Source organism: Trichosurus vulpecula, chromosome 5 (assembly GCF_011100635.1).
Source record: "Trichosurus vulpecula isolate mTriVul1 chromosome 5, mTriVul1.pri, whole genome shotgun sequence".
In the NCBI taxonomy this organism is placed as follows: Eukaryota; Metazoa; Chordata; class Mammalia; order Diprotodontia; family Phalangeridae; genus Trichosurus; species Trichosurus vulpecula.
This window is the reverse complement of record NC_050577.1, coordinates 147,651,254-147,677,377: the sequence shown is the minus strand read 5'-3', so window position 1 is coordinate 147,677,377 and position 26,124 is coordinate 147,651,254. Positions and strand designations below refer to the sequence as shown.

General features: G+C 39.1%; 1 protein-coding gene across 1 annotated transcript in view; it reads right to left on the bottom strand.

Moving 5' to 3' along the window:
- Window positions 1-25,574, bottom strand: part of SYPL1 (synaptophysin like 1) — a 33,569-nt gene extending 7,995 nt beyond the window's left edge. The window contains exons 1-3 of the mRNA XM_036760009.1: window positions 25,353-25,574; window positions 24,730-24,801; window positions 275-399 (exon numbers count right to left, since the gene is read on the bottom strand). Of these exons, the coding sequence (XP_036615904.1) occupies window positions 275-399; window positions 24,730-24,798 (194 nt within the window). The 5' untranslated portion in view covers window positions 24,799-24,801; window positions 25,353-25,574. The remainder of the gene's footprint in view (window positions 1-274; window positions 400-24,729; window positions 24,802-25,352) is intronic.
- Window positions 25,575-26,124: the final 550 nt, after the last annotated feature.

Here is a 26,124-nt window from a genome sequence, read left to right as displayed (position 1 = left end):
AAACAAGGCACTGAGAATATTACTTTTGATTCTTAAAGCAATTAACAAGCATTATCATGGAACTTCTATGTACCAGACACCGTGTGTGCGTGTGTGTGTGTGTGTGTGTACACGCACATACATATACATATCTATATATAAAAACACAAAAATGAAACAAATTTACAACTGAAAATCTTATTTTGGCAATATAAATGCACGTACACACAGCAAAATATTAAAGAAAAACAAAAGGGGAGAAGGGAGGATGGATAGGATGGATAAACACACTTACCTGAATGGATAAGCAAAGGCTGCTTCAACTGTACCATTGGCAGGATGTAAAGCTGGGCAGGAAACTTGGAAACTTGTCTTGCCCTTAAACCCTCCACAAGTGGCAAAAGAAAAAATGGAAGCTACCTACATAAAAATTGGGATAGGACAAAGGAAAGAGTTTATTCTCTTAAATATCCCTAAAATCTTAACTATCAGAGCATATTTTAAATAATGGACTAGAATTAAAACATAATTTAAAAGATTAAAAACACTACACCATTACTGAGTATAACTGATATATAAACAACATCCTATCTGGTTTTACCATGATGAAGTCTATCTACCAGAGAGGCAAGTGTGGTATGGCAGACTGAGCAGGCCTTTAAGTTGGGCATAATTAGATTCTATCATTTCCTAGCTGTGTGACTGAACATATCACTTAACCATTCTAAGCTTCAGTTTCCTCATATATAAAATAGACACAGTATACGCTTACCTACATTATTGGACAGCCACGAAGAAAGTCTGTAAACTATTAAGTGAGATGGAAACCCGAGCTATTCTTACTATTAAAATATTGTAGTGGAGTTTGGTAGACAGCCATAGCTTTTTAGAATTAAACATGTTACCTTTACTATCTTTTTTGCAAGAAGACTTATTCAAGGTAGGCACAGAAAGGGGAGGCCAATACTGGGGTGGGGGAGAGGAGGCAAGTGGAAATGGAGTGCTTTAAAGAGAGGTTCAGAAGGCATATAAGAATTCTCAAATATGAGAAATATAGAAAAACACTTCACCTTTGACATTTTAAATCCAACTAATTACTAATACAGTAATCTTTCGCAATACTTTCACTGGGTTATATGTGTGAAGGGGTCATAACACAATGAAATCACATACGAAATTGTAACACAATGAAGTCACATGAAAAGTTAAATCATAAGATTAGAAATAAAGAGGAAATAGAGGTGACGTGCCCAAGTCACCTAGTAAGTAGCAGAACGAAGGTTAGTATAAACCCAGGTCAGCCCTCCTTCCACTGTACCATACTGATTCAAAAGCTATAGTACGATAGTAATCTCCCTTAAAGTCCTCCTTGGATGCCTCATTCTGGTACGGAGGAGAACATGCCGACGAAGGACAAAGTCTGGTCACCTAGGTCTTACTTAGTTGGACAGACTTCAGAGTCCTTCATAGCCTACGCCCTTCCTACCATTTCCACTCTCCTTATGCTTTAATTCCCCCAAAGTAACTCTTTAATCCAGTGATACTAGCTCCTGGCTGTTCTTTGAGCAAGATACTCCATCTCTCCGCTTTGGGCAATTTTTACTGGCTGGAACGTTCTCCTCATTTCTGTTTGCTGACTCTGGTTTTCTTTGAGTCCCAACTAAAATCCCATCTACAGGAAGCCTTTCCCAATCCCTCTTAACTGTAGAGTCTTCTCTCTCTTAATTATTACTTATATGTCTGGCACAGAGCTTGTTGTCTTCCCCACTAGACTGTAAGGTCCTTGAGGATGTGGACTACCTATTTTTGTATCACCAGTGCTTTGTACGGTGCCTGATGCATAATAGCTGCTTAATAAATCTATATATTGCTAAGTCACAGGCTCAGCACAATAATGGTTGCCACCAAAATTTTTTTCTACGACAAAACATCATAAAACCACCTAATGAGACTATGGGAAGGCAATATTTTGTGTCTATTTAAAGAGTATCCTACACAGAATAAATCACAGCTCTTCCAAAAGTTTAACAGTAATTCAGAAGGGTAGAGTAAGCAACAAATATAGGTAAGGTATGGTGCTGGGATTAAAGAGAAATACAGAGTCCCTGCCAGGTAGTGGCTTACACTCTAATTAGGGAGATAAAATACATAAAGGAGGGATAAAACATATAAACTAAATACACACATGTATGTGAATGGATACACATACACACAGTAGCATATTCCAAATGATTACCAGGCCAGTGATCTCCAAACTGTGATAATGTACCTCCAATATATGCACATTTACTTATTTATAAATCATGCATATAAAGTCCAATTATGTATATCATAAAACTTAAAAGATGGAATAACATTAATTATTTGATCCTAAGTAGAAGAAGAAAGCTCTGAAGCTTAATGAGTAGAGAAGTGTCATGGTTAGACTTGTGGTGAAGCAAAGTTACTTTATTAAGCTGTGTGGAGAATGGACTGGAGAGGGAAGAGAATTGAGAAAGAGGAACTACTCAAAGAAGTGAGAGGTGATGAAGTCCTGAATTAGGGTGGGGACTGTGTGAGGCGAGGGAAGGGGACAGGTGTAAAAGAAGATGTGGAAGCTTCAGAAGTGACAAGATTTGGCAACCAAATGAGTATGTGGGGGGAGGGAAAGTGATGAGTCAAGGAGGAAGGCACCCTTGACAATAATATAGAGGTGAGTTTTGGGGGATAAGGTGGCGAATTCTATTTTGGAAATGTTGAGTCAGGGATGCTTGCACAACATCCAGTCTGAAATGCACAATACATAGTGTTTATATGAAAGAAGTGGGTGCAGGATGTAAAAAACCAAACCAAACCATGATATTCAATCAGGGAAGAATAAAATCACCTCACAGTAGTGAAAGCCCAGTTGAAATCAGATAATATGAATCTGTACTTGACTGTGTGACCGCACAACTTCCTCCAGCAGCAGATAGTTCATAGCTGAACTGATCAAGTATAGAGCGAAGACTATAGGAACAAAGAGGCCAGAGTAAGGAGTGGAAGAAGGGAGAAATACAGTGTAATTACAGCGTGGATCAAAAATAAGTTTAAGATTTAGAAGACTCATCAGGAGACATGAAAAGAAATGAAATCAAAAAGGAAAATTCTACAGGTTAGATTCATGGAAGTGGTACAATTTTAGGCAACTAGTTGGATTTACAAACAGCAAAAGCAGGGTTGGTTCAGTAAAAGGAAAATTATACATAAAATGGAGAATAGTGAAAATCTGTGGTTACATCAACAGGGGCAGCTTCCTGGCATAAACCCAATCCATCACCCAAATGTGGGAAATAGGAACTGGGAGAAATTAGGTTTAGATCAACACATACCACAAAAATGCTCAAAATAGATATATGACCTACTTATAAAAAGTCTTATGAACAAATTAGGAAGGAACAGAAGGGATGCCTTTCATAACCATGGACAGGGGAAGCATTCTTGCCTAAAAGAAAGAACCACAGTTAACAAAATGGACCATTTGGCTTACGTATAATTGCAATGTTTTTGCACAAATAAAAGCATTACAGTTAGAATCAGAAGGGAAACAGTTAATGGAGAAGGCCTGGGGATTTGTAGCAAATTTCTCGGATAAAAGTCTCATGCCGGAAATATGTAGGGAACTGATCAAAATAAATAAGATCAAGATTCATTCCTCAATAGGTAAACGGTCAAAGAATAAGAAAGGGAGTTCAGCTCTCAGGTAGAAATCCAAGGTTTTAACACCATATGAAAAAATGCTCCAAACCACTAATAATGAGAATTGTAAATTAAACTCTGAGGACATACATCAATATTTATCGGGTAGGCAAAGATGATGAAAAAGGAAAATGGCAACTGTAGGAGGGGAGCCATACTAACATGCACTTTTAATAGAACCAACGTAACTAAAATATGTATCTCCTCTGATCCAATACTACCACTATTAAACACACACCTCCAAAGGGATGAACTTTTAAATTATAGCATTTGTAAACAAAGTGGCTGTCCGTATTAATGCACAATTGGTGGACTTGTGAACTGGTCTAAACATTTCAAAAAGCAATTTGGAACTATGCCCCAAAAGTTGTTAAACTGTTACATAACCTTTGACCCTCTGATACCAGTGCTAGGTATATATCCCAAAGAGATCAAACAGGAAAAGGACCCATAGGTACTAAAAAAAAATTTACAGCAGCTATTTTTTGTGGTACCAAAAACCTGGAAATTAAGTAGATGCCCATCAATTGAAGGAATGGATAAACAAGTTATAGTATATGAATGTGAAGGAATACTGTGTCCTAAAAACAAGGTTTGGGGGATAGTTCAAAGAAATCTAGCCAGAAAGGCAAACAACTCTGAAATACTTAAAAACTCTTATTAATGCAGTGACCAAAAACAATGCTACTTACCTCCTATCAAAGGTTATAGACTCAGAGGGCAGCCTGAGATATACTTTTTTGGACATGGCCAATGTGGGAATTGGTTCTGCTTGACTGTGTATATTTGTTATAATGGTTCTGTTTCTCTTTTTCCCAGTGAAAGAGGAGGTAGAGAAGAAAATAAATGTTAATTGGGATAAAAAAAGCCAAGTGCTCAGCATTTGGGGAGCTCATAGTCTACAGCTGAAATAATTATGTACAGGGAGGATAATCTCAAAGGAAAGGCACTGGGTAGGGAAGGAGTGCAGCACACCAGGAAATTCCTCTTACAGCAAGTGGGATTTGAGCCCAATCTTGAAGGAAGCCAGGATGGTGGTGGTGAGTCACAAAGCATTCCATGGATAGAGGACAGTCAGTAATCATGTGTTGCTGGATTTTAAGGTATGTATAAAGGACAAGGGCAGTTGTGAGGTGGCACAATAGAGTGCTGGGCCTGGAGTCAGGAAGATTCATCTTTCTGATTTCAAATTAGTCCTCAGATACTTAGTAGCTGTGTGACCCTGGGCAAGTCACTTAACCCTGTTTGCAGCAGTTCCTCATCTGTAAAATGAGATGAAGAAAATAGCAAACCATTCTAGTATCTTTGCCAAGAAAACACCAAAAGAGATCACAAAAAGGCAGATATGACTGAAAAATGACTAACAACATCAGGAAGGAGAGAAGTGTAAGATTATATATGATCCTGGAGGTAAAAGAGAGATGGTGGAGTTTACTGAGTAAGGGAGTAGTGACATGATCAGATCTGCCCTTCACGGAATTCACTGGTGGCTCTGAGAAGGTCTGAGTGGGGACAAGATTTGAGGCAGGGACACCAATTAGAAGACTACCTTAATTGTCTTAGGTCAGAGGTGATGAAAGTGGTGGCTGTGTGATGAAGACAACTATATCAAAGATGTTTGTGAAGGTAGACATGATAAGACCTGTCAACAGATCAAATATGGGGAATATGAGAAGAATTAAGGAGTACATGCAAAGCGAAATAAACAGAACCAGAAGAACTACTTATAAAGTATATACAATGCTGTAAATGAAAACAAGTTTTAAAGACTTGACCTTTGAGCAAAAAAGTCTAGTCAATCATAACTCCCAAAGACAGAAAAAAAAAAGCATACCTCTTAAAAACCGATGGATTGTAAGTATAAAATAAGACTTTTCAGTCATAATCAATACAGATTTGTTTTACTTAACAGTGTTTGTTACAAGAAAAGGTTTTTATTTGGAGAAGGGAAGAACTCTCAGTGATGCTGCAACAAAAAAAAAGGCAAGAAAAGAACTGTCAATGAAACATTTACAAAACAAACACAAGAGAGCAGAAGGAAGTTCATAAGGTGATAAACCAACAGGCAGGACAATGTTGGTACTAATTAAACTGGAGATGATCAAAGGTGCAAACTCCAAGAGGAGATGGATGGGAAGGGATCAAATGGACAAGTAGAAGAGCTGGCACAGGTAAGGTTCCTCTGAGAGTAAAAGAGCAAAGAATAGGAGATGAGTCAAAGAACACAGATGGAGTAATTTGTCAGTTCACAAGCATTTATTAAGCACTTATGTGCCAGGCATTGTGCTATATGCTGAGGACACCAATAAAGTAAAAAGCTCCACCCCATTCTCAAGGTGCTAGGTGGCACAATTGGCATGAGGAAGACTCATAAGTTCAAATGTGGCCTCAAGACACGTACCAGCTATGTGACCCTGGGCAAGTCACTTAACCTTCACCTCCATTCCTCATCTATAAATGAGCTAGAGAAGGAAATGGAAAACCATTCCAGTATCTTTGCTAAGAAAACACCAAATGGGGGTCACGGAGAGTCAGACAAGACTGAAAAATGACCGAACAAAAAAAACTGCATATGGAAAGACGAATATTAAAAGCTCAAAGAAATATGGGAAAACTTGAATCAAGTGATGTAGATGAAAATTTTTTTTAAAAAAGTATCTACCATAGCAACTATATAAAGAAATTAAGGAATATGGAATAAAGGATATAAGCAAACATATATATATAGGAATAAAGGATATAAGCAAAGGAATAAAGGAATATGCTAAACACAACAGACTACATACAGCTGTTAAAGTTAAAGCATAATATTCCTTTCTTTTAACAAATGTACCATCAGTTGTAGTTCCCATTTCTTACCAGCTACGCTGCTTTTGGACATCTCCATCAGGCTGGGTCCCTACCAAGCCCTTTCCCAACCTCAAACTCACAAGTGCCCTCACATATTTTTAGGCTTCCTTTTGTGTGTGGTCTTCCCTCATTAGATGGGAAGGACCTTGAGGGCAAGGACCGTCTTTGGATACCCAGGGCTTAGTATAGTGCCTGGCACATAGTAGGTGCCTAACGTTATTAGTTACTCTTTAGTGTTATTTCCTTGTTTTTGAGGAATATGCTTTCTAAATTTATGTTTGTCAGCTGTGTTAAGTCAAAATTTATCCAAAGCAAGATAAACTTTAAAAATTGGATGTATTGGTACAGACTAAAGAAAATGAGCACCCTTATGAGTAGCAGAGGTAGACTGGAGATATAAATAAAAAGAGCTGAAAAGGCTGACAAACTGAAGGGTTAGGGTCCTTCACCTAGACAGCAACACCTACATAAAACAAAGAAAAAATCAGTGCAGAAGAAAAACTGGGTCAGATACTAAACTCCTTAAAAAAGGCAAGAAGGCCAGCAGATTTTAGTGATAAGGAGGAGATTGTAGAGGAAAGTGACAAAGGGTAGGTCTGAAAAGAGCAGTAAGACCTGAGAGAAGAAATAGCATTTAGCAAAGGTAAGAAATGAAGTGTGTTGGGTTTCTATTAGCTTAAGATGGGTAGTATGTTAATTAGACTTGTAAGATAAAGGAGATTTTGTTAACAAGTAGGGAGTCTGTTCCACCGGACATGGAAGAAGAGGGCAAAGGAGAGAGGGACTGAAGGAATAGGGTTGAATTTGGACTGGCATGAAATCTAGAAGAAAGGGGTTTTTATATAGGCTGATGACAAAAATAAAGATGCTTGTCATCTTAGAATGAAATGCCACTGTATGTTCACATTATCTTTTAAGATTTTAAAATTTTCTAGCATTATAAGAGGCATTTCCTCGAAAATAATTTGGGTTTTTTTTTGAAGTCCGAAGTTATTTCAAATGAACTTTTGTACATTTCCAAATTAAGTAACTGTTCTGTTTCTAACATTGTTAGAAACATATTACAAAGGTGGGGGACTGGGGTGGATGGTCAAACTGAAATGATGTGTTGGTTAGTTCTCAACTATTTACCCCTTCTTCCATCTTTGTTTTTGAAAAAGAGCAATAAAAATTGTTTTAAAGAAAAAAGTGTATTTTTCTTTTCTAAACTTTTTCCTGAAATAACACAAGACTTTAAATCCAATCATACTCTTCCCTTTTACTTAACCAGAAATTATTTAATGCTCATTATGTGCCAGGCACTATTTCAGATTAATTTTTTTTTTTACAAAGGCTATGATCAAGTAGCAATAATTTGTTGGGAAGAGAAAACTAGCATACATTAAAAAAAAAAGTAAAATCCACAAATCTTTTTCTTAATAGTAAGCTAAAGTCCTGCTCAAATACCTTCCTTCTGGCACAGAAGCTGACTCTAGGTTCTCAGACTATACCAGCAATGCACAAAATTTAACAAGGACTACGGAACTGAAGAAAGATTTGCATATAGTTCCAGGAATAGAGTAACCACTTTTCTGTGTGAAGGTTGGTCATCACTCCTGTTCTGGCTTCACTTTCTGTCCCTATGCTTATCATCAGTGCCTAGCATATATTAAGTACTTAATAAATGCTTGAAGACTGATTACGTCCACTCAAATGCATTCCTTCTTCAATGTATCCTCCACACTGCTGATTAAAATAATCTTCCCAAGACACAGTCCTTGCATACCCTGCTCAAAAACTTTAGTTTCCTGTTTGTTTCTAGAATAAAATAAAAATGCTTCAGAGGGATTAAATTCAAGGTTTTCCAGAGATCTGGCTCCAATCTATCTTTCCAGTTTCATTTCACATTACTTTCTCTCACATACTTTACTTTTAAAGTTACTATACTGTCTGTTCCCCAACTAAAGTTTCCATCTCTTGTCTCAATGCCTTCACACAGGATCTCCTCCATATCTGATATGCATTCCTTCCTCACCTCCATTCTCAGAATCCTTATCTTCCTTTGAGGATGAGCTTAGGTGTCACCTTACAGGAGGCCTGTCCAGATTCTCTCCCAGTTTTTTAGTGCCTTCTTTCTCCTCAGATTATCATTGTTACACATACATCCTTCTAGTAATAAGCACCTTGAGGGCAGGCACAGCCAGTTTTTCTCTTAGAATGTGCCTAGCACTGTAAATACTTAATGATTGTTTGCAGTCAATACTACTAGTCAATAGCAAATCACTACTGTTTAGTAACACAAAGTAGAGAAATACAGTTTGATTGCTGATAGGTTGCTAATACCAAGTAGATCTTAATCTTATCTAATATGATCTTTCACTGGATTAAGAATGTTACTCATAGCTTGAGCCATTCCTAACTTCCCCCTTTCTCCTACCCTGAACAAAAGAATGTTCACTGAAGCAACAAAAGGTAAACTGAATTAATCCTGTCTTTTCTTAGCAAGTAAGTTTACATAAAATATATTATTAGTGTAACATACAAACGTGAGCTTTTTATCAGGACTAATGAGATTCTAAGTATTGTTTTCTTCTTCATCCCAGAATCTAGTCACCATTAGAAATCAAATCTTAATGTTTTGTAGATTCCTATTCAAAGGAGTTACAAATACTAGGCTCCTCCATTTACATGCACTTTCCTCATGGTGTTCCTGTAATATAATTAGTACAGGAATTATCATCCACATCCTTCAGAGCCCCAGAGAAGCTAAGTGCCTTGCCAATGGTTACAGGGCTAATATGTGTTGGAGCAGTGACCTGAATTTCTAACTCCAAGTCTAGTTCTTTTTTCTTTTCTTTTTTTCTTTTACTGTAACACAATGTAGTAATTACAGCAATCTTAATAACCTGTGGCATCCACTTTCATTCCCTTTTCCCCATACATTTCAGGGCTTGTAATCAGCCAGCAGCATTACCCGAGTCACAGGCAAAGACCAGTGTTCTAATAAGAAATTGAGAATGGTACATTAAGTGTTACATCCTCCTCCAGGTAACCATGTCCCTCAACAGCCCTCCATTTCTGTTATTTTCCGTTCACTTACTTAGAGTTGCTAGTTAAGACACATTCTAGTCTAAATGTTCCTTTTATTCTTAGTTCCACCTCCAGGATCTTGAACTGTTAAAAATTCCCCTCTGACCAGTCTCTTATCTTTCAACATAAAATACTCTTCATTCTTGATGAACCTTTTCTTAGTCTTCATCTCAACCTCCAATCTCTTCATTTCTCTCTAGTCAGCCCTCTTCTAATTTCACTTACCTCCTTCAACCATACTTCATGATTGGTGTAATCAACAACAGTCTTGCTGGTGACCCAGAATCCCTCTCACTTGATTTTTAGCTATACCAACCAAACCAGGATAACTTTCAGCACATCTGCTTTCTAGGTTTCTGGGCTCTAACAACAGACATTGACATTTTTGTATGTTTACAAAGGCACTTTACATACATTATCACATTTGATCCTTACAACCACTCTGAAGGGGTATAGGTATTTTTGTCCCCATTTAATAGACAGAAAACTGAGAAGTTATGACTTCTCACTTGAAAAGTTAAGTGACATTTAAGCATCTTAGATGGAATTCAATTATTTCCTGACTCCAAGTCCAGTGATCTCATCACACCAACCTGCTGAATAGGTTCTCTACAACACAGTAATGCTATATAACCTTATACCTAGAACCTTAAAGTTACACATTCCCCCACAACGGTTGTTCCAATCCTTTTTCACTGTTCTCAAACTCTCCCAAACCTCTGCCTTCAGAATATCACAAAGACTACTGTATTGAGATTAAGGAACTCCCTCAATTCCCTTCATCCATACCCTCAAAACAGTCACTTCTCTCCCTTCCTCTTTGCAAGGTTAACTCTTACCACCTACCTGTGTTCTTGACTTTGTTCTATCCCTTCCTCCCTTCAATCTTCTTGCCTGGTTGTAGGCTCACCCACCATTTCCCAGTTAGCTCCATGGCAGGCTCCCTGCTGTCCCTGACCCAGACTCAAGCTTTCATGCAATGTGACCTGGACCTCTGATTCATGAGCATTCACTTTTATCTTTCTAGCCTCTGAAAGAGCACATCACTTCCCATCTGTGTGTTATCATGTAGTAATCAGATCACCACCACTTCTGGAGAGGAGCAAGGACTGTCTCTTGCCTTTCTTTGTATTCCCACTGCTTAGGACAGTGCCTGACACGACAGGTGCTTCGTACTACATGACTATGATTCCAATCATTCTCTCGGACTTCCCATTCAAAAACACTCCTTTTTAAGTATTGTCTTCTCCAATTAGGTAAACTCCATGACTTTCTTCTTTGCTTCTATGTGCATTTCAATTCCTCTTCCCCTCTGTCAACAAAAATACTTAGCTCTCTGACATACAAAGTCATACTCTCACACCACCATCTTAGAGCTCTCCTTCCTTTCACTGCTAAATATCTACAAAGAATTGTCTACAGTCAATTTTCCACTACCTTGCCAGTTAGTCTAGCAATTTGGATTCTGCCCCTACCACTACAATGAAACAGTTCTCTCTCTTGAACTCCAAACCTAATACTCCAAATACCTAATGTATATATCAAGCAAACATCCTACTTAGAACTTCGAATTCAACATAACCAAACCCAAGGCACCTCTGATGCTAAATTACGTCCCTCTTCCTGACTCCTTAAATCTGCATATTATACCATTATTCTTCCGGACAACCTCTAGTCTCAAAATCTCAGTTACCTGATTCTTCTCCCCTCCTTCAACTGCCATATTTAGGTATCAAATTTTTACAACTTAGCCTATACAGTATTATATTTTAATTATATACTATTTCATTTTCCTTTCCTTGCCACCATGCTAATTCAGGACCTCATTATCTCCCACTTAAAATATTGCATCTTTCCAATTAGGGGTCTTGCCCAGTAGAGGGATAGTGTACAGACAGACCCTCAAAAGATTTTGGAGTCTGAGGGTGCCTGTGTACTGTGGCAAGCATTTTACTACTCATGTAGTAGCCTGCAGGAATCTACTGATGCAGAGAAGTATACTGCATTTGGGGGAAGAAGGCATAATGATGATAGAGAGCATAGAAAGTTTACTGTACATAACTTACTATATATGACTAACCAAAGGATGTTGTTCACATAATTATATGTGATCTATGCAAATTATGTATCAATACCTGGTATAATTTATAAAGGCTGAAAACTAACCACATACAATGTAACAACTCTAAAAATCCTCCTCTCCTTTGGCAAAGTAGTCCAAAATGACAAACTCCATAATCTAGCTCACATGCCCTAGAGCAGTTCAAAATACATCCCACAGTGTGATTTTATGCGGCCTGCCTGTAGGTTTTAATTTTCACAAGCAAAAAAATAAAATAATAATTTGCATGGAATGAGTATTAGATTTTTTAATTCCATAACTAATAAATAATCTTCTTGATGTTAATTTTCTTTGGTGTTTTTAAGCAGTATTACAGATGGAACATACTGCATGGAATTTGCAATTAATCTGTGGGATGTGTTCCATCTGTACGATGCAGACTAGTCAGTATCTACCTTTATACTGTTGTGCTGTCGTTTTGTGTTTGTTTCGTGCTTCCTGCCTTACCTGTCATATTGATGACGCGTATTCCCCCACTTTCTATTAGTGTACTGTATTTTTTTATTCTGCGTGCGGCCCTCGAATAATTATTTTAATTTAATGCAGCCCTAAGATAACCTAAGGTTGGACAGCCCAGCCCTAGAGGAAGACAGAAAGCAGAAAGGCAAATTAGAAGAGTGAAAATGCCTTTTGAAACTCCCAATTTCAGTGGCAGGTGCTAACTGAATGGAAGATATACCTCCTAAGGCTGGAGGAAGGGGAAGGGAGCAGTGAAAAGAAGCCAGCCTGAAACAACGGAAAAGAGATGTGGTTTCTGAGCCAGAGTACAAAAGTTCAAATCCTTTTATTGTTGTTCAGTAGTTTCAGTCATGTCTAACTCTGTGACCCCATTTTGGGAGTTTTCTTGCCACAAATACTGCAGTGGTTTGCCATTTCTTTCTCTAGCTCACTTTCCAGATGTGGAAAGGGAGCAAACAGGATTAAGCGACTTGCCCTGGGTCACACAGCTAATGAGTGTCTAAAGTCACATTTGAACTCACAAAGATGAGTCTTCCTAATTCCAAGTCTAGTGCTCTACCCACTGTGCCACCTAGATGCCTTTTCTCTCTGTTATTTACTACCTGTGTGACCTTGGACAAGTCACTTAAAATCCAAGAATATATATTTCTTATTTCACAGCATTGTTATGGGGAAAGTGTTTTAAAAATCCCAGACACAATATAAATTGTCAATCTCATTTGAAAACTTCTGATGACTGCCCAAACTCCACCCTTTTTCTGATTGTACACTCTTGATTTCATTTCTAAATGAACTACCAGTGAGGAAAACTTCCTCTCTACCAATGCAAGTCAGCACCTGCTCTGCAACTAAGTCTCAAAGAGTACTGGGAGGGTACTGAAAAATTAAGCTGACTTGACCTGAATACTACATATCAGAACCAAGACTCAAGGCCAAGTATTCCTTAACTGAGGCCGGAACCCTATCACACCAAATCGCCTCTCCTTTTTTTCCCCAATAGCTCACTATTGCCTAATAAACAAACTCCAAATTCCTTAGTTTGACATCAGAGTATTTCCAGAGTCTGGCCCCAACCTATCCTTTCCAGTTTTATCTCACACTCCTTCCCTTCACATACCTTGTACTACAGCCAAACTTTATTACTCATTGTTCCTTAAACACCTCCCTAACTTTCTAGACATAAGGAATGGTATGAGTAAAGGTATGGAGTTAAGAATGTTCTTTATCCCCTATTCCCCCCTTCATATTTTGGCCAGTTAGTTCTAGCTGTACCTCTTCCTCTGATTCTCCTTCCAAAACCACAGGTGACAGCTTCCATTGTTGAACTCAGAATTGTCCATCTAATTAACTTTTACCTTCTAATTTGCATCACAATTAAATTTGTCCCATCCTTATTTTCCCCCCTCCCAATGAAGTTACTTGACAATGAGACAGTGTCCTCTCTATCTTTATGCTTTGAATATAGTATTCAATACATATTAGCTCAACTTAATAGGATTCATTCTACATATACTTCAATCAAGTAGTGATCCCATCAAATTGGATGCTCCATGATGAAGACTGTACCATATCCATGTCTGCCCATCCCCACTCCTCACCACACCAAGCTCTCCTGAGGAAGTCTACCCAACGTGCTGGGATTCTTACCCATACTCTCTTCAAACGAAGTACACACCACCAGTAGATCACTTTTAAAGATATGTAGCTAGACAAAAAAAAAAAGCTACAAATATTCAAGCAATAAACGGTCAGGTGTCTATACTTAATTATATACACTGTTAGGTTTTGTAAGATGCAGAAAAATCATAAGGCAAGGTCTCTACCTTCAAGAAGGTTATGATCTAGTTGAGAAAACTAGGTTTGAAACAACACAATTATATGACAGCCCTCATAAGATGGCATAGTATTTGAAGATGAAATAGGATACTACCCTGGTCCATTACAATTTGCAATTAAACAGAGGAGATATTTATACAAATAGTAGAGGACAGGAGAAGTAGATACGAACTAGAGATAATTAGAGACAACTGGACTGAGTGCTTAGCTTGGAGTCAGGAAGATGTAGGTTCCACCTCTCAGACTAGGTGAGTACTCATGGGCAAAAATCACTTAACTTCTAAGGACCAGCAATTATTTACTAAATTACAGATGGGCTAAACTATGGAATTAGGGAGAGGAAACCAGAAATCACTGATATAGGGATGAATTAGAACATTTTAAGGGAAAGAGAGGGGTCTAAGCAAAATATTCCTAGAAAGCTGAGGGGAGAAGAGTAGTTTATTTTTTTGGGGGTGGGGTGGGATTTCTAACAGAAGAGATCAGGAAAGAGGTAGTATCTGAGTTGGGCACTCAAGGAAGAGAATTTCAACAGGTATCAATATTGAAGAAGTCCATTCCAAGTATGATGGACTCTAAATACAAGGAGGCAGGGCGCATCTTAATATTTCAGTTTGGTTTTTGACAGTGCCTAAAGAAGAGTAGAGTAAAATAGGATGGGAAAAAAAATACCGTGGAAAGCCAAAGTCCTGGTTCAGGTGAAGCAATTTGTATTTTCTTTACAGGTAATATCTCTTAACTACTAAAGGATTTTTGAGCTGGAGAATATACCTTAAGAAATATTTTCATGGTTGTATGAAGATTAGGGGAAGGAGTTACTTAACAGAGGAGACAATTATAATTATCCAGACCAGAAGAAATCAAGGCCCAAACTAGGATGCTAACAATATGAATGGAGAGGAGGTGAATAGATGTAAGGCTAAAGACTGATTGGAAGAGGGTCTACAGAAGAGTGACAAGAAGGACAAACACAACCTGTGAGTAGACCTAGCTGCCTGAATGGGGACCCAGCTAGTTGGGTAACTCAGCTTGTCCTCTCCCTCATTCATTCTCCTCTCCAAAAAATCTCTTATTATTCATGTTCTCTCTGTCTGTCTGTCTCTCTCTCTCACACACACACACACACACACACACACACAAAAAACTTTAAAACCAGTTCACTCTGAAGCTCATAGGTTGTAGGGAATGTTACAGAAAAAGGGATGATGGAAACTAGTAACTTTCATCAGTCATGTCATTAAGGCTTCAAGTTGCAAACTAATTTCCTGATTTTTAAATCTAGTATTAATTTATTGTCTCAGGTTATAATTTATATAAAACTCTCAGAAAGAATATTACTGAAAACACCTAGGAAATGCAGTACAGTTATCCCTTCCACATCACTAGGGTTAAAGGTATGGCACCTCCTGGATCTGGAAAATCTGCCTAGAATTTTTTGGTCCTCCCTTCATACCAGAGAAAAAGCTCTGAATTATTAATGGTATTAAAAAATAAAATGTGTTGATGTTATACAATACTACACATATATTTTATGCATTTCTGAATTTCAAAATTTTTTTTTTCTGTGCTATCTACTGGCCTGTGTCATCTGCAGCTTCTGCAAAACTCCCCAAAATTTCCATTTAATTTCTTATTCAAATCCATGATATAGAGAAACATTAATGGGGTAAGTTGCAATGCAGAATGGATAACTGTACTTTAAGATTTTTATCATACTGGACATAAATATGAACTTAGAAGACTACAGTAGTTTCCTTGGTCTTGTGGATTTGACAATATTAATACCTTAATGAAGGCATAAATGTTATACTTTTCAAATTTGCAAAAGGCAATGCTAACATACTGGATTATGAACAGGATCCCAAAAGATCTCCAGACCAGAACATAAACACAAAATCAAATAAGATTAATTGAAACTAGTGGAAATGTATAAAGCTGCACTCTGAGGCCTTTTTTGTGGCAGGACAATTGCCGGGGGTGGGGGGTGTGTGTGTTAGGGGGGTGGAACCTGCAGCCTTGAGGCCACATGTGGCCTTCTCTGTCCTTTGGGTGCAGCCTTTGGACTAAACCCAAGTTTTACAGAATAAATCCTTTTATTAAGGGGATTTGTTCTGTGAATTTTGGATTCAAAGGGCAGCACCTGAGGACCTAGAGGGCCACATGTGGCCTCTAGGCCGCAGGTTTCCCATCTCTGCCCTAGAACATAGATTCTCAAAGAAGTACAAGCTGTGAAAGGCTGTAACAAACTAGAAAGGGTTCCAATAGAATCTTGGCAACAGACTATGTCTGGTTTTGAAGAAAGCAGCCCAGCTAGTTTACAAAGAGGTTTATCATCAGTAGGCCGGCTAATAAGTATGTTAATTCCTTGGTCACAGCAATTCATTTAAAGAAAGAAAAACAGGAAATATCCTTAAGTCCTAAAGGACCCTTTTCTGATTCTACAGTGATAATGTAGAACAAAGGGTTCTGAGAAGCAGTTTTTAGAATATTAACAGCTGATAGATATAAACATGGGATCTTTGTCCAGTGAAAAATGTACATACCACAGAGGAAACTAAATCCTATCAATCTTGGCATTTTCACTATAAATGGAACTAAAAGACAAAGTTACAGATAAATCAAAGGATGGCTCACTAGTTCTCCTCCGGCAAATAAAGGAGAAAACATTTGGTTTCATCATACATGCAAAGGCAACAAGAAATGTTATTTCACAGGTGATAGTTAGTTGTCATATCACTCCTTGACAGATAACCATTTGCATAAAGACAATTATGAAGATAATTTCAGTCTATGCACCAAAGTCTGTGCTGAAGTTCAGAAGGCAGAGAAATTTTATGAAGAACTCCAAATTAAATATGTGTGCATACACATACTTTAATAATAATCAATGGCTTACATGCAAAGGTAATTACCAGGTAGGGCAACAAAAAATGCTGGAAATTAAGAAAAGATGAGAAGTTAGACTTGAAGATCAAAAGTGTCAAACACACAGCCACGGACTGAACGGAGCTGACATTACCAGGTATGGCCAGATCCAGATTAGCACGTAATTGGGCAATATTTAACAAAATAAATATGCAATAAAATACGGATAATATTAATACTCCATTTTCTTAGTTGGTATGTGGCCTGCAATATGTGGCTTACATACAGTTTAGTGACCCCACTTCTATTTAAGATTGACACTTAGCACAGAGGCCTCAAATTCAAGGCCACCAAAATTCAAGTGCTACCCAAATCAGATTAAAATATAATCGAGAAATAATTAACAAAATAAAGAATACAACATAGGTAATGTTAATTCCAGGTTTTCTTAGTCAAATATGGAACCCACAGGGATCTGTTTCTATTTGAGTTTGATACCACTGTTGTAGAACATACAGAATCCCCCTGCCTCCAAACCAAGGACACTTTCATTAATAAGTGAACCAGAAGGCAATGGAAGCAATAACATCACCAAAAATTAAACTGACTATATATTCTACAGTTATCTCTTTTACATCTTGACTTTCCCCATCATGATTTTAATATATCCTGGGTTGGCATGAGAAACTGGAATTTTGGGGGGAGTTTTTCGGAATCCAAAGATGACACAGAGCCTATAACAAATACTTAACCCAAATATTACAATAAGGTATTGTAAACATCCCATGAAAGAAAAAATTCAAGACTTCTCTGGTACAAAGGGAAGGCCAAAATATTTTACTTGGCCCCAATCCCCTTGTGGTAGAAAGGATACTGGACTAAAAATAACTTACTGATAGGAGAACCACTCCCCTATCAATCAACAGCCTGTTAGCACACACACAAAATCAATATCAAATTAGACATGGAATAAGAATATGGTGTGATTTAGTCAATTCTGATCTGAGACTTTAAGAAGAGATACGGAGGTTCAAAAAATGGGAAATGGTTATATTAAGGAACAATAAATACATATTACAACCATTTCCTTAGGAAATTTAGTGATAGTCAAAAATTGTAAACTAAGGGGCTGTCCTCTTATTAGAGAATGGCTAAACAAATTGTGATGTATGAATGTAATGGAATATTACTGTGCCATAAAAAATGATGAAAGAGACAATTTCAGAGGAAGTTGGGAGGATCTTTATGAACTGATTCAGAGTGAACAGGGCGAGGTGAACAATTTATATAAGAGAAAAAAACAACTTAGAATTCTGGTCAATGTAATGATAAACCACAAAGACCAAAATGACTACATAATAAACTATCCTCTTCTTGACAGAGAGGTGAAGAACTTTAAAAAGAGACATGTTTTGGGACATGGCTAATATGGAAATATTTTGCTGCACTATGTAGACAGATATTGAATGTTCTTTTCATTTTTTAAAAAAATTACTTGTGAAGAGGGATTAATGGGAGGGACATACTAATTTTAAAATAATTTCTTGAAAATTTGAAACATTTGCCCTCCTAATTCAGTTTCCTATTTGTGACATGGGATCTGATTAGAAGAATTTGGTAATAGATAAAAGCTATTTTTAATGAAAATCTTCAATTATATTTATCGAAGTAGTAAGGTACAACTTTTAAATTGGAGGGAGATTAATCTGGCAGCAAAGTATAAAATGGATTTGGGAAGACAGCTGTGGAGGCAAGAAGATCAATGCAGAGACTTCAGGAAACCTAGGTCCAAAATGATTGAGGGCATAGTTTTATTGATAGTGGGAATGGGGGCGGGGGGGACCCATAAGAGACATCTATAAAAACCTCTTTACTGGGTTCTGTGCTAGATGTTATAAATATGATCAATAAAGAAAACGGCATCTAAACCTGAGATGGAAGTTAATTCTTACTGCCTACCTAATAATCTGTTCCACATTTTAAAAATTCTCATAATAATGTCTAAATTTTTCTTGAAACTAACCAGTATTTCTTTAGGGCAGAGGTTCTTAACTATCTTGTTTTTGTCACGGTTCCCCCTTTGGCAGTTTAGTGAAGCCTACAGACCTCCTTCTCAGAATATTTTTAAATACACAAAGTAAAATACACACAAAATTACAAAGGAAACCAAATACTGAAATAGTTTTTTTTTTAAATTGAATTCCCTGTTCCCAGGTTAAGAACCTCTGCTTTTAGATGTTAAGACTCTCCCACGTACACTCACTTTGCATACTGTTTCCTAAATTCACCCCTAAACTAATATGGTATAGCAGAAAGATTTTGGCATTTGAAGTAAACTGAATTTAAAAATCCACCCTTCTACACTTTAGCTGTGGCATGAAAAAATAATTTAATCCACTCTGTGCCTGAGTTTCCTCATCCAAAAATGGAGATAACACTTGTATTATCCATGTCACAAAACGTTTAGGATTAAATAAGAATGTATTATAAAATCTTTGGAAACTTTGAAGCCCTATATAAATGTAAGCTATTATTATTTTACTTGATCATTATGGATTAGCAGTGACATCTGCAGTGCTAAAACATTAGGATTTATTATGCAAAATCCTCCAAGGATCTAAAGGAATTTAATTTCTTCTCCAGATGCTGTTGGCAATTTTCTTTCTGACTTGGGGTGTGTGTTTTTGTGTAGGTATGTGTTTTTTTTTTTGTGGTTTTTAATGTCAGACTAATAATAAACCAGTACATAGTCCTGGTTTTGTCATAAAATCCACAGATTTGCTTTGTCCCCTATTTTGTGAAAGGGGGAGAGGGGAACTCTTGAAATTAGTATGTACCATTTGGCTGGGGACTTGGTAGTCATACAGCAGCCTATGAAATATAGCATGGCAGTTGACAGCTATATTTTGAAGAAAGATGGATAATATTCTATTTGCTATTCCTGTCCAAAGGTGCCAGTGATTTCTTAATCGCTATATCCAATAGCACTTCCTCATGCAATCTTCTTTTCTCTTTCTATAGTCTTTCATTTGGGAAAAGCTGGACTTTTTGTTATGTTTTCATTTATGATTTCTTGAAAATACAGCCCTGAAAGAGAGTTGGCTTAAAAAAAAAAATAGTTTCAAAGGAGTCCAATGATTCTCTAGACCGGCCATTGTGTTTCAAATGGAGCTACTAGACTCCTTCTTTACACCCCAAACACTCTGGTTTTCATTGAATGGCAAATAACAGCTCCCAGCCCAAGCCTCCAAGGTTCATTGTGTAGGTACCCAAGGTACTTAGGTATCTAAAGCTAAGAATGAGTGTAAATAGCAAACACTTTTGAGGGTCTTTCAGAATGGTATTTTTGTGATAGTAAATCAGGCCATCTTCAGTATCTTTACTTACCTAGCCCTTAGTCATAGAATAGGCTTTGTGTCATGAGAACTGACGACTGGGAAACACCTTAATTAGAAAGGCCAAGGTCAGTAGTCCTGACTTTTGTCTGGCCACTGGACTTCCATGACTACAGAGAAGTGAGACTGAACACTATGCACAGCTCTGTCTCACCTAAATCCAATTCACTCACAAGTCAAGACATTACCCTCAGGATGGTCCTCTTCAAGAACAAAGGACAAACAAATTTAAACTGTAAAATGAGAGGGCTGGATTAGATGACCTCCGAAACTCTTTACAACGCCAATTCTACGATCCTATTATCTAATAGGATAATAAAAGAAAGAAAAAGGTTTAGAAAAGACCTTAGCTGAAATAAGTTTTTGAAACCTAGTAACTGGTTTTTAAGAAAATATGAATTCACAAACACAATTAAAAAAGAAACTAGCTGGCACTTCTAGTGCCCAAAATAAACTATAAACATATTTCCACAATCCTTGACATACTACAAATAAAATACAAGGTTGTCCCCAAAGTTTTAGTGCAGTTTTAAAATTATTAATGTTCTATACCCTGTATTGGAAAAGTACATCATTTAATTATTCTGTGCACTACGGGGAAATCTACATATCCCAGTTAACATCAAAAGGAAATGCTAAAATCACAATCTCAACTTATTTCTGAGGGGGGAAGATCTGAAATGTCAATGGTCAATTACACTGGTCTGATTCTAAGCTATCTACTAAAGAAAGTTATTTGGTCTATGGGTGTATGGGTTTAATTCCACCTGAAACAATTCTTTTAGTTCTTTCTGTACCTCCCTATTTTCTCAGCTATCTAGAAATCTAATTAAAATTTGCACTTAAAATACTAAAGATATTTTGATATCTCAATCTCTTCATTTTCATGTACCAATTCAAAAGCTGGACCCTATTCTAGAGAATTGTCTTTTAAGAAATAATGCAACTGTTTTCAAATGCCAAAACTATGAAGAGACAAGTTTGGGAGTTTTGTATAAAAATGATCCTAATAAAAAACTGGGCTAATTATGCTAAGTGGTTAGAAATCTTGTTTCAATCTGATAAAAAGTCTAGGAAGCTGTATAAAAGGTCTCATACAGAAATCTGGCCCTTCAAAAATTTAAAGATACTAAACAAATTAAAGTAATGCTCTTAAAGGCTGCCAATATTTTATGGAACACTAAATTATAAAATATGAGGAGAAGTTTATAACCTAGCTCACAAAAACATTAAACACATTTTGGTTTTATCATAATAAAAACAATATGATGAGAAAAACAGGACTCTGAAATTATATGCTTGGATTAGAATAAAGGAGAATACCTTATATTAAGGGCTCACAACCTGATTTTTAGACTCCTAATTTGAAAAATAAGTGTAATAATTTTTATAATACATACCTCTTGGATATGTTATATGATGCAAAGCACTATGTAAATCTCAGAGCACTACATATATACACATACTTATTCACACCTAGTGAGAGAGAGACTTCACTTTTAAGTAAAACTGAATCATTTGTTTAACAAAGCAACTGGGGTGGGGTGAGATAGGGAGCTGTGTATACTGTAGTTGATTGGACACAAAGTTCTAGGGTGCTTGGGATGAAGGCATTATATAACAGCTCCAACACAATACTACCCAAGAATTAAGCTTAACAGTAATATTCACTCTTGCGTGTAGGTGCACATAGGCTGCTTTTACTACCTTTATGACTGAAAGCACATCTCTTCCCCTCCCCCACAAGGCAATAGGCTCTGAAAGGGAGTGGCAAATAATTAAAATGTATGTGATAGTGTCTTTGCCTTCAAAGAGTTTCTAAATACTAAAAGCAGCCTTCCATTAAAAATCCAACCAGTTGCAATAAACTTCTTCTGAGGATTTCAGCAACTTAGGTAACGCATACTTAAAGAAGCAGTGTGGTACAGTGGAATAAACACTAGATTTAGAGTTAAGAGAACCTAGGTTTGAATCCTGGCTCTGCCATTTACTGCCCGAGTGACCTTGAGCAAGTCACAACCTCTTTGAGTCTCAGGTTTCTCATCTGAGAAATTGGGGGGTTGGAATAGATGACACACCCCCACCCAAGGCACTTCCAGCTGTTATATGACCTTACTATTGGTCCTAGTATAGGTACGTGAAAATTGCTCATTTTACAAGGTTATAATGTATTTGAAACTTCTAAGAACCATGATTTTTAAAAACATATTATTAATAAATCTAAGTGTAAATAAAATAAAACAGCTCTTTCCTTATCTATAAGATCCAGAAAGCACTAATTGCTAATTTACATTATTTAGTATACAGAATTTGACTGAATAAATTAACCCAAAAAAAGGCAGTGTGGTATAGTGAGGAAAAACATCAAACTTGGGAGTCTGAAGCATTCCTTCAAATATCACTAATTAAATATGTGACCTTGGATAATTAATGTCATTTCTCCGGGTCTGTTTCTTCATCTGTAAAAAGGAATTTGAAGGAATAATCTATACCGTTCCTTTCAGCTTAAACAGAAATACAGCATTGTTCTTTTATTTTACATTAGATAAGGCTGCTTAATAATTTGTGAGGTTTTTCCCTTTTCTTTTATTTTTGTGTCAAATGCCTTTTTTAAAAAAAAAAAATGCTGGGCTCAATGTTAAACGCAAAGGGGGGAGACCAGGTGGTGCACGGATAGAGCACCAGGTTCAAATCCAGCCTCACATTTATTAGCAGTATGGCTCTGGGCAAGTCATTAAACCCTGACTGCCTCCACCCGGGAGAAAAAAAGGGACAAACAACAACAAAGTCACAAAGCCCTAACCACACATTCACTAGTTTCAGGAGGAAGGGACAGCCACCAAACTCTCATATACTGTGTTTTCAAACTCCCTGATAAAATCACTTTCCCTAAATTTTATGCCTAGTTTTTGTTTTGGAAAAAAAAAAAAGTAATTTGGTCGTATGAGCTAAATTAAAGACTGCCAATTATTTAAAAACAGCAAACATCTGCAAGAATCTACTATCTTCCTATCTGGTTTCATAGACAAATGGCTTTTTCCACCCAGCACCATTCTTATGTTATTCCAGAAGAGGCCAATGAAAGCAAATCGTTCAACATGAAACTAAGTGTTTTCTAGCATAATTTCAGTTTTCCGAAACGCTCACCAAAGGCTTAGGTTAGGTGGCAGCACCAAAACACACTGACGAAGAGCTATTACTGTGTCATCTACAGCACACTTATCCTACACCTTACGAGAAGATATCTATCTGCAAACAGAGCCTGGAAAAATCATATACAAGATAACACGCAACGTCCAACCGGCGCTTCCTCCAACGTTAAGGACCGCGGGTGTCCTAAGCAGGGAGAAGAGCTAACAACTGCCCCTCTGCAAAAAAAAAAAAAAAAACACACACGCGCGCACGCACACGACTCTACCAGCTCCTCCGAGTGTTTACGGGGCGTCCCGCAGGTCCTAGTGCAGTCCTAAACTGAAGCTTTAGGATAAAACCGCACTAAGACGAAAACGCCTTTTGTTCCAATTTTAAGGTCTAACGGCTTAAAACAGCACTAAGATTTTTGGGGCACCCTAAAGGGTCCCAAAAGTCTTAATGAAGTGCTTTAATAACTAAGTACGAGGTTTTCCAAAAGTCTTAGCGAAATTATTTTTAAAACTCTGTATTTAGCATATCGACTCCGACTCTGACAACTATTGGACTTTGCAAACAATGGAAAGTGAGTAACTCGTTCATTTCTGTGCTTGCTTCACAAAAAAAAAAAAAAAATAAATTATTTCAAACACTAGGCTTTCCCGCTACAGCGGCTCAACAAAAATAAGCTGTTTGTCGTTCCCCCCCTGAACTTTTCGGCGCTTAACAAACTCTCATTAGCCTCCGGATTCCTTCAGCACGTGTTCTCCTACCTGTTCATCCTTTCTAGGCAGTTGGGGAGGGGGAGGTTCGGGAATGGAAGTGTGAAGACCGGCTTTCGGTTAGACCACGAGAGGAAGCGTTCTCTTCCCCGACCGAACCCCGCGCCCGCCCCGGCCCCCGGCCCCGGCCCTAGCCACCGTCTTAGGGTGAAGTGCTGGGGAGGGGCTGTTCCGTCCCGGCCGCCGCCGGACAGCGCCGCCGCATCGAGATCCCCTTTGACAGCCGCATCCGCCCGCGTCCCGGGGGCTCCGGAGGCCTTTTCCTGCCCCCCACCCCCCTTCCCCCTCCGCCTCCTGCCCAGCTCGGCACAAGGGGCGGGGCACCCGCCAGGCCTTCCCGGCCGAACTCGGGCGTCGGAGGCCTCACCACTCCGCCCCCAGCCCCCTCCCCGAGGCCTCCTCTGCGACTGGGTCGGGCGGGCGGGCCTCCTCCCCAGCCTCCCTCCTTCTCTCCCCCCCTGGGGAGGGGGCGGGAGCCGACGGCGACCCCCGGGTCTTCGAGGCTGGGCCTACGGACCCCACTCACCCACTGGAGAATCTTGATGAAGCCCAGTGGCTCCTTAAGCGGGCTGAAGTTAATCTGGAGGCCCGACATCCTCTGAGGGAAAGAGGGAGAGAGGGCGAGAGTCAGGGCGGCCGGACCGCGCACGACGGAGCCAGACCAGGACGGCCCAGCGGCGGAGGGAAGGAAGGAGGGAGGGTCAGGCTGACGGAGCGAGGCTCCGGGAGGCGGGGCAGGGCGAGGCCGCCCCGAGGTGGGGCCGGGAGGCGGTTAAGCCAGGCTGGGTCCGGAAAGGAGGCGGGGCGAGGGCGGGGAGAAGGGAAGGGAGGGGGAAGGAGCGGCTCCGCCCCAGCTCTGCACCTGGCCGAGCCGGCTGATCCTCTGGCGAACCCTATAGCTCATATCCGAGGCCATCTTGAGCGTGCTAACCCCCCCCTCCCCCTCCCCTAAACTAGTTGCCCGAAATGGGCTCCCGCCCCGGGTCCGCGCGCGCCCCGCTCTGCCTCTAGCACCGCGCGCCCCGCGCTCTCCCTTCCGGCGGCGCTGCACCGCTCACAAAGACCCGGCGGGGGCGGGGGCGGGGGCGGGGGGGGGGTGGCGGTGCGGTGCGTGGGAGGAGAGGGATCGGAGGGGGGGAGGGGCGGCACCTGTTCTCTCCAGTCTCCAGGGGGTCGGCGCGTTACGTCTCGCTGCCTCTGCTCCTCGGAAACCGGCTCCTGGCCAGTTGTCCGGCCACTGTGGGTGCGAACGTGCTTCCTGTGCGCCGCCCTGCGCCTCCGGGGTTACTCTGTACACGCGGACTCTGCCCTTCAATCCCGACACGCGAGGGGACACGCCGGGGTACACGCGGGGCTTCAGTCGCTCTGCCCCTCCCCTCGGTCTTCCGGGCTTAGCTTGGGGCGGACTGACTTTGCCGCGCTCGTTACCATATGTTTGGATTCAGATTTTCACATTTTAGATTTTAAAATCTTATAATTAGAATCATGTGTCGGGGCATGCGCTAATGTGAGCATAGGACAGTGTTTGCTTCCTTGTACGGTACCCACCGTATAGCAGGTGATTAATGCTTGCGGACCGATTGATTCAAAACCCCAGGTTCTGTCTCCTCGATGAGTAACGAGCAAATCCTCAGCCCTTAAGCTTTTGGGTGGGAAGGTCGTTTCAGTTCATAAAGAGTTCGAGTTACCAAAAAAAATTTTTTTAAAAAGAATTTTAGTTCTAGAGCTTAGCATAGAGCCTAGCGCACGGGAGATTAATAAATGATTTTGTATTAACATACGTGATTGTTCACCGGGTCGAAGTAGGCTGTCAGATATCTTGCAGTTCCATGAGGATTCCCCAAACTCGTCCCCCGGGGCCTAGCACCAAGTTCTGTATACAATTTACATTTAATAAATATTTGGTATACAGAATTCTATA